Raw genomic sequence first — 14,227 nt, 5'->3', positions numbered from 1 at the left:
CTGCTCGCCTAGAGCTCCCCTCTGTGCCGCACCCTCCTCCCACCCGCTGCAGGGCAACTCGCCTTTGCTTCTCCCCACACTGCCGGCTCCGGGTTCCTGGCTGAGGGATGCAGACGGGCGCGGGGAAGTTCATGGCTCCGAGTCTTGCCCAACTCAGTGATACAGGAGCACAAAGCTATGACTGATGTTAAAAAATATCTATGTTTTTATTGATTTCAGAGAGAGGAAGGGAGAGGGAGGGATAGAAACATCAGTGACGAGAGAGCATCGTTGACTGGCTGCCTCCTGCACGCCCTTCACGGTTCGATGCCCGGGTGACGGGTCCCAAGAGGAACTTCACATTGAGCTTCCCCTTTCCCACGGTGCCAGGCCTGACATCGCTCCCTTTTCTCTTTTCTGAATGGGATGCATGGTTTTTAAAAGATGATAAAAATTAGGCCCTGCGTTAAGAAGGTGCTTATTTAATATTTTTGTTTTTTGTCCTGGCCTGTTCTTTTTTCCCGAAAAATGATGGCTCATTGGTTAGTGTCAGCCCATGGACTGAAGGGTTGTGGGTTTGATTCTGGTCAAGGGTACGGACCCCAGTTGCAGGCTTGATCCCCGCCCTGGTCGGGGCTCATGAGGGAGGCAACCAATTCATGTGTCTCTCTCACATCGATATTTCTCTCTCTCTCTGTCTTTCCCCCTCTCTTGCACTCTGTCTAAAAATTAATGGGGAAGAAAAAATCCTTGGGTGAGGATTAACAAACAACCAAAAATGTTGTGTTTGCATTTAGTGATAATCCTAATAATTAACTAATTACATTTAGGATCATCTGGGTATACAGAGTCTATCAAAGGGCAATCATATGATTTCAGGAATAAAATTTGTGATCCGGTTATGACTACTGGGGCCAGTGGAGTGTCTAGAAATATTAGCATTTAAATTTTAGTGTTTTTATGAAACTTGAGTTCAAAGACTTGTATGTAGGATTGCCAGATAAAATGCAGGAGGCCCAGTTACATTTGCATTTCAGATAAGCAAGAAATAATTTTTCTATATAGGTATGTCCCAACTATTGCATGGGACATACTTAACTAATTATTTTTTTGTTGTTTATCTGAAGTTAAAATTTAATTGGGCTTCCCATAGTTTTTTAAAATATATTTTATTGATTTTTTTTACAGAGAGGAAGGGAGCAGGATAGCGAGTTAGAAGCATCAATGAGAGAGAAACATCAATCAGCTGCCTCCTGCACACCCCCACCGGGGATGTGCCTGCAACCCAGGTACATGCCCTTGAGTGGAATCGAACCCGGGACCCTTCAGTCCGCAGGCCAACGCTCTATCCACTGAGCCAAACCGGTCAGGGCTAACTCCCATATTTTTATTTGCTAAGTCTGGCAATTCTAATTTTGGGGGTATATTTCCTGAGATCCAAGGCTTCTCAGACTTGAAGGCGTTGTTTGCGTGTGTGTGTGTGTTTGACTGTGTGTGTTTGAGGCAGGTGGAGGGTGCTTCTAGCTTACTGCATTTTGTCATAGTTCCTTCTGTAGTCGTCACCCTCTCTTTCATCCACCTCTGAGAGATTTATTGACGCTGACCAAACTCTCAGGAGCCCTCTTTGTAATTCTGAAAGTTAATATTGATTTACAACAGCAGGTCTGTGGGGCGCATTGTAATTGAGGTTTCTCTGTGGTCTGATGCACTTAGGAAACCAAAGGATGTGAGAAAATAGAGCTTGAGGAATTCAGACTTAGAGCCAGGGGAATTGCTGTTCTTTAGGAATAACTGATCGATGCAGATTAGCTTGATAAGGTCCCCCTGCCCCCCAGAATTTTTAAATTTCATCATTGGGATTTAAGAAACAGCCACAGGTTCTCTCTTCGGTGGGCCCGGCCGAAGGCGCAGGTCACCACTCCCTTCCAGCTCCTTTCTGTCGTCCCTGCTCTGGCCCGAAGCTCAACTCCCGGTTCAGTTTTCAATCTCCCTGCTTGCCTGCTGAACATCAACCTCTAGTGTTACAGAATCGACTGCCTCGGTCGCTGCTGGGATGTCCCCCGGATGCCCCGGGAGCGTCTTCATTCCGTGTGGCTTGCTTTTAGTCTCAGAGACGGCGTCCTTTCTCTGCCCCTGCCCTCTCCTCCTGTCCTCTAATTTTTAATGTCCAGAGTGAATAAAGCAGCAGGAGGGCAGCTCAGGCTTGGACCTTAAGCGGTCATTCTCTAGTCCCCGGTGACGCATGGTGCATCCTCCTCTAGCCAGCACCAGAGCTCGGCTCCTTCCGCACAATTGCTGTGACGTCTCCGAACCCATGGACCAGCGCGTCGGCCGAATTGACCCTGCGGCTGCAGGAAGAAGTCTGTGTCTGCAGCATACACACGAGAAACACAGGGTGTTCACGTCTGGCTCTTGTGAGTGCTCCCATCTACCAAAACCTCTCAGTTAAGGGGAGATTGAGAAGAATGGAAACTGTTACCGTCAAACCAACAAAAATTGCTGATCTCACAGAGAAGGGTGAGAATCCCGAATGGTTTCTCGTCGCGAACGCTCACAGACCAGCGCCCGACACAGCGTAGGAAGCATGAGCGTCGTTCTCCCCAAGCACCTGGATTTAATACGCGGCTGTTGTCTTTCATTGCAGAAGATGGATTTCCCCTCAGAGTTCAGGTCTAACACGGAGGGAGCTCCTTCCTGAATTCATCAACCAGTTGGGAACCGTGTGTGGGGGTGAAGGGTCAGTGAAGGTGATGCCACCTGAAGTCTTGTTTGACCCAACTTGTCTCATATTGTCACTCACACACACACACACACACACACACACACACACACACACACACTCACACACACACTCTCATTATAAAAAAATCTGAAAACTGATTGCTTTAGAACTCTTACTAGATAGGACAATTTATTTATGAAATTGAACAACTTGAAGGGACTTTTCCAACCGTATTTTTTTAGACCTTGTTCAACATTTTAACTTTTTAGTTCGTGCCGTGAAGAAACACGCGTTGTTTGAAAAGGCCGATGGTTGGCGTGGCGTCCTTGGCTTTGACCCCCCTCTCTGCCCGGGGACCAGCATGTCCGAGCCCCCGGTCACTGTGGGGTTTGATTGTGCCTGCGGAGCTAGAGGAGGGGACAAATGACTGAGGAGGCGGCCGTCTCTGAGGACACCGAAGGCTGGAAGGAAGAGTCGAGATGCTTCTTGCCTTAAAGATTATGCTCTGGATGTTGAGGATCTGTTTGCATGTTTAGCTCCATGTTGAAGGGACAGCCTTGACCGGAGAGAAGAGCTGTAAGGACACTGAGCCGCGTTGGAAGCGATGCCTGGGAGTCCGCTGCCCCTCGAGCAAAGCAGTCAGGGCGCCAGCAGGGGCAGCGAGTCACTGCGTGGCTCTTGTCCGTAAGACCAGCCACCCCCTCTCATGATAGAAATTGTAGGAATCAGCGTGTCTCGCCTCGCTGGCCCCGAGAGCAGCCGGAGGATCTATCCGTCAGTACCAACTACGGCCGACACCCTTCACATCACCCACCCCTCTCTCCTCCGTGTCCCCCCCCCCCCCGCCCCCCCAGCCTCAGGAACAGAAGCCTGGGCGCTGGCCCCACCACGGGCTTGCTGATCAGCCTATGGACTGTGGCAACAGTCAATTCATCTTTATTTATTATTTTCAAAAATGTATTAGTTTATTTTTGTTAATCTTCACCCCAGGGTATTTTTCTTTTCTTTTTTTTTTTATTTTTTTTATTTTTATTTTTTTAATTAAACCTTTATTGTTCAGATTATTACATTTGTTCCTTTTTTTTCCCCCCATAACTCCCCTCCTCCCAGTTCCCGCCCCACCCTCCGCCCTCACTCCCCACCCACTGTGCTCATCCATAGGTGCACGATTTTTGTCCAGTCTCTTCCCACATCTCCCACACCCCTTTCCCCCCCAAGAATAGTCAGTCCATTCCCTTTCTATGTCCCTGATTCTATTATAATCAACAGTTCATTCTGTTCATCAGATTATTTATTCACTTGATTCTTAGATTCACTTGTTGATAGATGCATATTTGTTGTTCATAATTTGTATCTTTACCTTTTTCTTCCTCTTCCTCTTCTTAAAGGATACCTTTCAGCATTTCATATAATCCTGGTTTGGTGGTGATGAAGTCCTTTAGCTTTTCCTTATCTGTGAAGCTCTTTATCTGACCTTCAATTCTGAATGATAGCTTTGCTGGATAAAGTAATCTTGGTTGTAGGTTCTTGGTATTCATCACTTTGAATATTTCTTGCCACTCCCTTCTGGCCTGCAAAGTTTCTGTTGAGAAATCAGCTGACAGTCGTATGGGTATTCCCTTGTAGGTAACTGAGTTACTTTCTCTTGCTGTTTTTAAGATTCTCTCTTTATCTTTTGCTCTTGGCATTTTAATTATGATGTGTCTTGGTGTGGTCCTCTTTGGATTCCTTTTGTTTGGGGTTCTCCGCGCTTCTTGGACCTGTAAGTCCATTTCTTTCACCAGGTGGGGGAAGTTTTCTGTCATTATTTCTTCAAATAGGTTTTCAATATCTTGCTCTCTCTCATCTTCTGGCACCCCTATAATTCTGATGTTGGTACGCTTGAAGCTGTCCCAGAGGCTCCTTACACTATCCTCGCATTTTTGGATTCTTTTTTCATTTTGCTTTTCCCGTTGGATGTTTTTTGCTTCCTCGCAATTCAAATCATTGACTTGATTCTTGCGCTCCTCTGGTCTGCTGTCGGGCGTCTGTTTAATATTCGTTATTTCAGACCGTGTGTGCTTAATTTCTAGTTGGTTCCCCAATATAAGATCGAGGGTCTTATTAGTTTTCGTGTAGATCTCATTAAGTTTATCGGCAGCTTCTAAACAGTTCTTGAGAGACCTTAAAAGTGTGGTTCTGAACTCTATTTCTTCCATTGACAATTTTGTCCTGTTTCTTTGTCTCCGCATTTTGTTATGCTTCTTTGGTGCACCCCCTAGTGGTCTTTGTTCGCAGTCTTATAGATAAATCTTGATTGTTGTAGCTAATTCCAGGGAGGGTTTGACCTCCAGGCCAAGTGGCTATGAGGATCAGCTGTGTCAGCAGTGAGAGAACTTCTGTCCTCTAGGGAGGTGCTAATCTAGCCTTTGCCTGAGGCTATCCAGCAAATGCCTCTGTGCAGGGCTTGGGCGGGGCGGGTCGAACAGGATCAACAGGGTGGGCCGGAGAGAGCAGTTATGGCGGCTCTCAGTCCTGTCCCCAGGGGCTCTGCCTCTCTGAGTTCCAGCACCCGCTGCGAAGCTCGGAGAGAAAGCTGCACTCGCTCTGACCGAAGCCAGACAGTCCCGCTTCTCCCGTTTGAGCCTGGGTCCCTAAAGACTCGCCTGTATCTGGAGCTCAGAGTCTGCGACTCCCTCCCGATTGAAAACAACAACCGCGCCCTCCGCCGCCAGCCCGCTCCGCGCACTCCGCACCTCAGAATTTGACTTCAGCACTGAGCCTCCTCTGAGTGTCCGTATGCGTTTCTCTTTCCTCCTAGTTGTAGGACTTCCACTCAGCCAGCGTTCCTGTGGTTCTGCGTGATGTCGGTTCCGTGTTTTAGTTTCACTTTTGAAGTAGTTGTTCAAAGCAGCAAACTCCGGCGTTAACCTATGCCGCCATCTTGGTTCTCTCTCTCTAGCATACTGTTCTTAATATGTTTGCTCCCCTTAGCGCTGTGTCTCTATCCAGATTTTAAATGCACCCACTTTTTAGACAGTAATTCCAGTTGTAGGAACATATACAAAACACATCAAATTTATCATACCCAGTACTAACCTTGGGATGAGAGCCTTGGACTCCTCAGCAGTCTCTGGACAAAGGTTAGCCAAACAGGCCAATTCAAACTTATGAAGCTTTTTCTGGAGCAACAAGCTACGGACACTGGCAATGGTCTCTCTGTTTTTGAAACGACTGAAACGAGCTGTGTAGTTTAAAGTTTTCATGAAGACCTCAGAAAGTTCCTGTTCGTCCTCTGCACTCTCATTCTGTTGCTTTCGATGTTCCAGAAGCATGTGAACTTCTGAATTTAGAAGTGTCTCGGCTGTTTCAAACTCTTTGGGGAAGATGAGCTGTGAGGCGTCCTCCTCCACGTCGCCAGCCCGCGGGTCGCTGCCGCCCGCCGCCATCGCCGCGCGGACACCACCCCAGGGTATTTTTCCATTGATTTTTTTTCCTTTAGAGAGAGTGGAAGGGAGGGAGGGAGGAAGGGAGGGGAAGAGAGAAAAAGAGAGAGAGAGGGAAACATCGCTGTGAGACACATCGATTGGTTGCCTCCTGCACATGCCCTGACCCGGGCTGGGGATCGAACCTGCAACCCAGGGGCATGCCCTTCACAGGGCATTGAACCCGAGACCCTTCTCTCTGGCTTGACCTTTGAGTTTTTGTTTTGAAAATATTTTGATAGGATTCTATTTCCACAAGATTTTGGGAAAAGGGTTTATAATAAGGCTTTTGTCTAAAACAGTGGTTCTTAAAACTTTCCCAGCTGCCTGGCGGCTGCTCCCCCCGCCCCCCGAGGCTATGATTCTGGGGTTGGTGGGGAGAGCTGAGAATTCACATCTGACAAATCCCCCGCGGTTTCAGGCTGCTCATTGGAGCCCACACTTCGAAACCACTTCTCTAAATCAACAGCTTTGTATTTTTTTTTTTTAAGCGGACATCCTGCTCCCCTAACCCTGCAATTTTATTCTCATGTATGGAGACCAAAGTGAAAAACACGGTTTCAAATGAGAAAAGGGCTTCGAGAGAGACACTCCGACAGCTCGCCCCCGGCCAGCACGTGTCAGCCCCTCAGGCTCTGCTCGTCTTTACTCTTAACCTGAGGGCAATGAGGACGCTCTCCCCGAGCAGGAGACGGTCCCAGGCCGCCTGGGGTGCCCGGCCAGATGCTTGCGCGTTTCTAGGGGAAGACTTGTTCCCCAGCAGAGGCCTCCCGGGCGCTGCCCGCCTGCAGGGAGAACCTTAGTTTTCTGGAAGGAGCGCACGACCAGCGTGGCCCGGTTTCCAAGCAGTGCCCGCCCCGCGGTGGCCGGGAAGGTCACCCCGCACCCTCAGATGGTCCCGCAGCTCCGTGGCAGGCCACCTATGTGACTTCGAAAGCCAATGCCCGTGCCTGGCGCTCCCATTCTGAGATGAGTCCTGTGTGCAGACGCGGGGAGCATCGTCCCTGGTCGGCAGGGACACGGCCGGGCTACGGCTGCCAGCTCCCAGGTGACAGGCAGGCTGGGACGGGGGTGTGACCGCGGGGAGGGGGACATTCCCTTCCCGGGCAGGGGTGCTCCAATGGCGCACAGACGTGGGTTCCAGCTCCAGGCGCTGCAGCCGGGAGACGGGGGCTGAGAACCAAACAGGACAGTGTCGCTGGTGGGTGCGAGGACACCAGGTCAGACCTGCCTCGGGCTGTGCGAGGCCGAGAGCAGCCCCCGTCAGACGAAGACGCCTTCCCCAAGTGCAGGGCGTGGGAAAGCGCGGCCTGGGCTCCCGAGCCGGCAGGGCCCAAGGCTCCCGGGCAGAGGCTGCGGTGGAACACCCCGCACCTGAGCCGGATGGAACTGACCCTGAGACCATCCGCTGGTTGGAGTGGCCCCTCTGTCCTCACGTCGGAGGGGTCTGAGCTGTCTGAGGACTGGCAGGGAGGGCGGCAGGGATGCTCTGAAACGCACTTGCCCCCTTAGGTCAGGTCTGGAGACGCGTCACCCGTCCGAGGTGGCCCGGGGGCCTTTTCCATTAGACCCAGAACTCCGGGTCACAGCCTGGGCGTGACCTCGGGCCACGCGGACTCTGATCGTCTGCCGGAGTCTCAGTATTTGGCCCAAAGCGTCTTGCCCGGAGTTCACCTGTGTCCAAAGAAAGCGCCTGTGGAAGGAGAACACGGCGCTGTTCTCGCCATCGTGCCTTTCCCCAGGCTCCACCCTCACTTCCCAGGGCACCTCCTGCCGGCTCAGGGGCAGCAGGAAGGGCACCTCGCTGCCCTTAACCCCAGCTGCCTCCGAGGCGGCGTCATCCCAGCGAGGGGCCATGTGCGCGTGCCTGTGGTGGGGTCCTGGGCTAGCGACTGCTGGCCATTGACCCAGTGACTGGACGGTTGCTGCTGCTTGTGCCCGTGGTTGTACACCTGTCACCTTCGTTTTGGAAGAGCTACTGAGGATGTTCAAGTTCTCAGGAGCCCTGCCCCGCCCCCAGCCGGGGCAGGCACTGTCTTGACAACATCACCCCCTAGTGGTCCTCTCGACCATCTAGAACAGAGGTTCTCAACCTGTGGGTCGCGACCCCTTTGGGGGTCGAACGACCCTTTCACAGGGGTCGCCTAAGACCATCGGAAAACACATATATAATTATATATTGTTTTTATGATTAATCACGATGCTTTAATTATGTCCAGTGTGTAACAATGAAAATACATCCTGCATATCAGATATTTACATTACGATTCAAAACAGTAGCAACATTACAGTGATGAAGTAGCAACGAAAATAATTTTATGTTTGGGTCACAACACGAGGAACTGTATTAAAGGGTCGCAGCATTAGGAAGGTTGAGAACCACTGCTCTAGAACCGTCTAAGGACAGTGAGGGAAAACCAGGCTCGGCACCCAGCAGACAGTCACCATTGGGGGTCACCCCTCCATGCGGGTGTTATAACTACAGTGAAACAGACCCATCGCATAAAGTGTGGTGACTGCTGTGACGGAGGCAGGAATGTGTTGTTCAGAAACAACTAACCGCGTGGCAGAATCTGGGGAAAGTGCTCAGAGGGGACATTTGAGTTTGTCTTGGAAGAGGAGCAGACATGTGTGTGTGTGTGTGCGTGTGCGTGTGTGTGTGTGTGCATGTGTGTGTGTGTGTTTTGGGGAAGAGAATCCCCACAGAAAGGACACCAGGTACACAGCTATGGCATCTGGAAGAGGCGCGGTGGAGAGCTGCTGAGAAGCGCAGAAGTTGGGGGGAGGGTGGTGTCAGAGGCTGCGTGGTCAAAGAGGAGGCTTCGGCCGGGCTGTCGGGGGCCCTGCATGCCACACGGGAAGTGTAGATTGTACCCTCAGGGAAGAGCAGGCCACCGGTGGAAATCCTGGGGTGACTTGGTCAGATCTCCTGTGGGAAGGTAACCACAGGGGACATTTGGGAACCCCTTGGATGGAGGCCAGACGGACGCTGGGTCCAGGTCGGATGCCCAGCACCTGCCTCGCTGGCCGCCCCTGTGGGCCGGACAGGCCATGGCTGAGGCCAGTGCTTTGCCGTGTTGTAGGGCACGTTGTGTCCTGGATCCTCAAATAACTGAGAAGCCGGGGTCCTCATCCCCGTTTTTGTGGGAACGTGAGAAACAGTTCCGAGAGATTGTGTAAGTTTCTTGCTTTCTCAGGAGCAGGATGTGGTGTGGCTGGGCCCGGAGCCCACGTCATCCTGGCGGCAACTCCCGTGTCCTTCCCACAACCCTTCCCTGGCTCCCCGCCGGCCAGCCCCAGGGGACCCTCTCCCTTAAGCCCCCGGTCCTCAAGGACCCGGCGGGTCCTCTGCAGTTTGCTTCTCGAGTTTCCCGTGGCTCCATGACTGGAGACTGTTTATCCCAACCACACAGCAGCGGATTCCAATGTAGTTCATGTCTACTAAGAAGTGACGTGCACTGGGTTTATATTTGCAGATCATGCCGCAATTTTAGAATCATGTTTATGAAACAGTCCTTTCTTAGGGTTCTGTAGAACGCAGTCTGGTAACCACCAGCCTGACAAAGTCCAGTAAATACATTAACCACTTGGACGTGTGTGCCTCCCTTGTCATCTCTTCTTACCTTGAACTCTTGACCTTCTTGCATTTACTCAAGGTCATTCCTGAGCTGGGGGACGTTTTGAGAGCGAGGTTTAAACCAGGACGAAGCTCTTGGCTTGTGGGTTGTAAGAATCTGGCCTTGGGGCGTCGGAAGCCCCAGCCCCAGCGTCAGTGGGCAGAGTCCATGCCCTAAGCAAGTCTTAGAAGCCTCGGTGTGGTTGAAGCTGCTGCTCTGATATCCACATGGATGCAGATTCTGTGGGACGAGAGGAAGGAGGCAAATCGAAAGAGGGGCACGGGGGCCTTGCTGGTGGGTCCCCTGCGAAGGGCCCGCCCCTCCTTCCAGACTCTCGGGACTGAATAGTTTTAAAATAAAAATTGTAAATATTTATGGTGTAGAACGACGATTTGCTATACATCTACGTAATGAAATAATTAGTACCCCCAAGGGAAGCGACACGTCATCTTCTCACATGGTCACCGGCTTGTTTTTGTTTTTTGTTATTGTTTCTTTTGTAATGAGAACACCTGCCATCGACTCTGAGCACAGGTCCAGTATTGAGTACAGTGCTGTGAGCTACAGTCGTCATGCCTGGGAAGCAGACCTCTAGACTGTTCATCCCACACAGCCACAGCTCTGTACAGCGTCGCTCCCTCCTCCACCCCGCTCACCACTCTCCTACTCGCTGCTTCTGAGTTCGACGGAGTGAGATCATACAGTATATTTTTTATGTCTGGCTTATTTCACATAACATGATATAATGGTTCATCCATGTAGTTACAAATGGCAGGCTTTCCTTTTTATTCATGGCTGAATAATATCTGTGTGTGTGTGTGCGTGTGTGTGTGTCTCACATCTTCTGTATCCGTTCACCCATGGATGGACACTGGAGTTGTGTTCGTGTCTTGGCCATATGAATAATGCTGCAGTGACCACGGGTGTGCCCGTATCTCTTTGAGGTCCTATTTTCAATTTCTCTGGCTGTCTATCCAGGAGTGGTATTGCCGGATCACGTGGTAGTTGCTCTTTTGATTTCTTCAGGATCCGCCGTACTCCTTTTTATAGCGGCAGCACCAATTTACAGCCCACCAACAGGCCACAAGGGCTCCCTTTTCTCCACGTGCTGGCCACTTTGAGAATAGTTGTTCTGACAGGTGTGAGGTGGCATCTTCTCATGATGTTGATTTGCATTTCCTTGATGATTGGTGATGTTGAGCATCTTTTTATGTATCCATCGGCCAATTTGTGTGTCTTCTTTTGAGAAATGTCTATTCAGGTCCTTTGCCCATTTCAAAAACCAGGTTATTTGTTTTCTTGCTATTGAGTTGACTTCATTAAAATTAGTAAAACCATTACTAGAAGCCAAGAGGAGCTTATGAAATGATAAAAGTTTAATTCACTGGAAAGAAACAATTCCACATTGTACTTGCCCAATAACAGGGCCCTGAAACATACAAAATAAAAATTGACATACCTATAAGGAAAAATGAACAAATTTATAGTCAGAATGGGACAGTTTAATATAGCTCTCTCAATAATTGATATAACACGAAGATGAAAAGCCTTGCAAAATCATAAAAGATTTGAATAACAAATTTAGCACAATTGATCTATTGTAAATAAATAATACATTGTATAATACGTAATATAATACTGTCTATGGATATGATAGCCTGTATAACATAACATAATATATAATTTTTTATTTATAATTAAATTATATTATTTAATCTTATAACATTCTTTTATACTATACTAGAGGCCTGGTGCACGAATTTGTGCACAGGTGGGGGGGGGGGTCCCTTGGCCTGACCTGTGATTGGGTCCCATTTGGGCCGGCTGGTGAGGAGAGGGGGGAAGAGTCATGGGGGGGGGCGATCCAATTGCGGGGGCTGGCCTGCTGGGGGGAGGGAACGTGGGAGGTTGGCCACCGGCCCCCCCTCATCTGGGCCAATTGGGGCTGGCTGGCCGCGGGGAGGGACTGGGGGGAGGTTGGCCAGTCACGGGAGATTGGCTGTGGGAGCCAACTGACCACCAGGGGGCAGCTCCTGTGTTGAGTGTCTGCCCCCTGGTGGTCAGTGTGTGTCATAGCGACCGGTCATTCCGGTTGTTCGGTCATACCAGTCGCTTAGACTTTTATATATATAGATAATTATGCTACATTTACATATAATATATAACTTGTTATATTTATAATATTGAATTTGCTTAATGTATAGAATAGACCAAGTTTCTTATATTTGTTATTCAAATTTATGCTCAAATGTGAATATATAATAGTAAGTTTGCTAATTTTATTTAATAAGTTTGAAATACATATATACATGAAACAGTCCAAGTTACTAATATATGTACACACACATGCAAATCTCTGTGCTTCGTAATTGTGTAAGACAATATTTTTTACCATGTTGCTATGCTACATTAAAATTTGTTACCACCATTAAACAAATATTTTAATCATTATTAATTTAAAACAGACTTTATAATAGCGTGCACAATATCAGCTCATTCCCCTGTGACATAATGATATGCCACAAGCTCTCCTCCAATTTCTTTTTCTTCTTCTTAAATATCTTATCTTTTCATGTGCAGTTGACATTCAGTGTGATTTTGCATACGTTTCCGGGGTGCAGTGTAGTGGTTAGAGAGTCACATGCTTTACGGAGTGTCCCCCTGATCTCTTCAGCCCCCACCTGGCACCAGGCCTAGTTACTACAATATCATCAACCAAGTTCCCCATGCTCGGCTGTGCATCCTCTACTCTCATTTCCTGAGTTGTATCAGAAAATCAAATCGTTTCTGGCATTAACTTCATTTCTCTTTGGAGTATCTGGAAATACGCCTGTCGAACTGGGGTCATATAACAGTTTGCCAAGTTCTGTTGCTGCCGATGGAGCCAACAGGGTCCCAGCGGGTGCTGCGCCCTCTCAATGCGCGTGAGGAAGCCTGGGTGCCAAGTGAGTGACATTCGCAGCACATCTCCAAAAAGAAAGAGCATTGGCCCCGTGAAGACTGGCTTCCCAGAGCCTCCTGTCAACGCACCTTCTGCAGCCGCACGGGTCGGACGGTCGGACGGTCGTGTCCCCACTCGGCCTTCTCAGCTGCCGCTGAAGCACAGGCCGGCGTCTCCGCGCAGTGACATCACCGCAGCCTCCAGCGCGGGTGGTAGATGTGGCCAATTTCTGCAAGTGACACGGCCGTCCGGAGCTTTCTTGGAGACAGAGAGGAGGCACTTAGGTTCGCATTAAGCATGCGGTTCCAGTCTTCTGAGCCCATTACTGCCAGCAGGGCTTATTGTAAATTGAAAAGTGACGAAACATAATCCAATCAATCGTTATCCATTTAGGATTCGCATGGAAATTACGGCAGAAGCGCTGTGGCTGGAGTGTGGAAGGTTCCGTGCGCTGACGCCGGGCTGTCACCTGTTCGGCATGCATCCCGTGGGCCTGACCTGGGATTTTCACCTCCCACCGCCGCAGAGGGGCAGCCGCTGTGGCCTCCTGCCCATCACAGCCCAGGGCTTGGCCGGGCAGCTGGTGGCCAGAGCGCTGTCCAGGCACCTTCTGGCTCTGGCAGGGCACTTGCGTCACCAGGAAGCCCCGTGCTCTCCCTGAAGGGCAAACGTGACTCCCATTGTGTCGGAGAAGGAATTGGAGGAAGAAGAAGAGGGTGAATGCTGGTTGTCTCCCTTCTGGCACGTGCCTCCCGCCACACACAGCTGGACGCACAGGAAGGACGCCCACTACCCACCACGGGCTACAGGAGTTTATGAGACACTTTATGAAAACAGGAACTTCCATTCCATTCGTTGTCCAGATTTCTCTCTTTTCCCCCCAAGATGGGCCAAGGGAAACAGCGGAAGTGTGACCAGTCATGATCAGGAGTCCCATGGAGGCTGCCGTCACAGACGCTGCAGGTCAGAAAAGACGACCAGAGGGCACTGGCACCCCGTTAGGACACAAATCTGAAAATGTGGGTGAAATGGAGACGCTCCTAGGAAACCATCATGGACTGAAATGGATAGAAAAAGAAGTAGAAAATAGGATTGGTTGTTTAACTCTTAACCAAGTTGAAACACAAATTTAAAAACGTTTCCTAGAGACAGTCTCCTGTGGAGATGGCTCAGTGATTGAGTTCCAGGAAACTGGGACACAGGCAGCTCCAGCCTCCCGCTGACACCTGCAGAGGATCGAGACACTGTCCCCATTCCTCTCGTGAGGCCGTTATGACCTAATACTGAATCTGAAGGCCACGATGGGAACATAAAATCTGGGCAAACCTCTCTTGTGAATATAGATGAAAACGCCATAACCAAAATATGAGTAAATCTAAGGCAGCAATAGATAATGAGAGAGCATATTAATGACCAAGTTGAATTTATTCCGGGAGCAGGTGGTTTACTAGAAAATTAATGCATTGTATTATATTTGCAGAGTAACAATGAGGAAATATTTTAT

The 14,227-nt window shown here is 49.6% G+C and overlaps 1 protein-coding gene across 1 annotated transcript; it reads right to left on the bottom strand.

Annotated features, from left to right (window-relative positions):
• Positions 1-5,693: 5,693 nt before the first annotated feature.
• LOC132221323 (DNA-directed RNA polymerase II subunit RPB4-like) lies at positions 5,694-6,137 on the bottom strand. The gene has a single exon (XM_059675554.1). It carries the CDS (start codon positions 6,127-6,129, stop codon positions 5,713-5,715), a length of 417 nt encoding a protein of 138 aa, XP_059531537.1. The 5' UTR covers positions 6,130-6,137; the 3' UTR covers positions 5,694-5,712.
• Between the last annotated feature and the right edge of the window lie 8,090 nt (positions 6,138-14,227).

This window comes from Myotis daubentonii, chromosome 18 (genome assembly GCF_963259705.1).
Source record: "Myotis daubentonii chromosome 18, mMyoDau2.1, whole genome shotgun sequence".
In the NCBI taxonomy this organism is placed as follows: Eukaryota; Metazoa; Chordata; class Mammalia; order Chiroptera; family Vespertilionidae; genus Myotis; species Myotis daubentonii.
The sequence above is the reverse complement of the archived record's forward strand: the minus strand, read 5'-3'. Positions and strand labels throughout refer to the sequence as shown.

Excerpts from the sequence above, each read along its gene's own strand:
- LOC132221323 (XM_059675554.1), bottom strand. The coding sequence starts at position 6,129 with ATGGCGGCGGGCGGCAGCGACCCGCGGGCTGGCGACGTGGAGGAGGAC.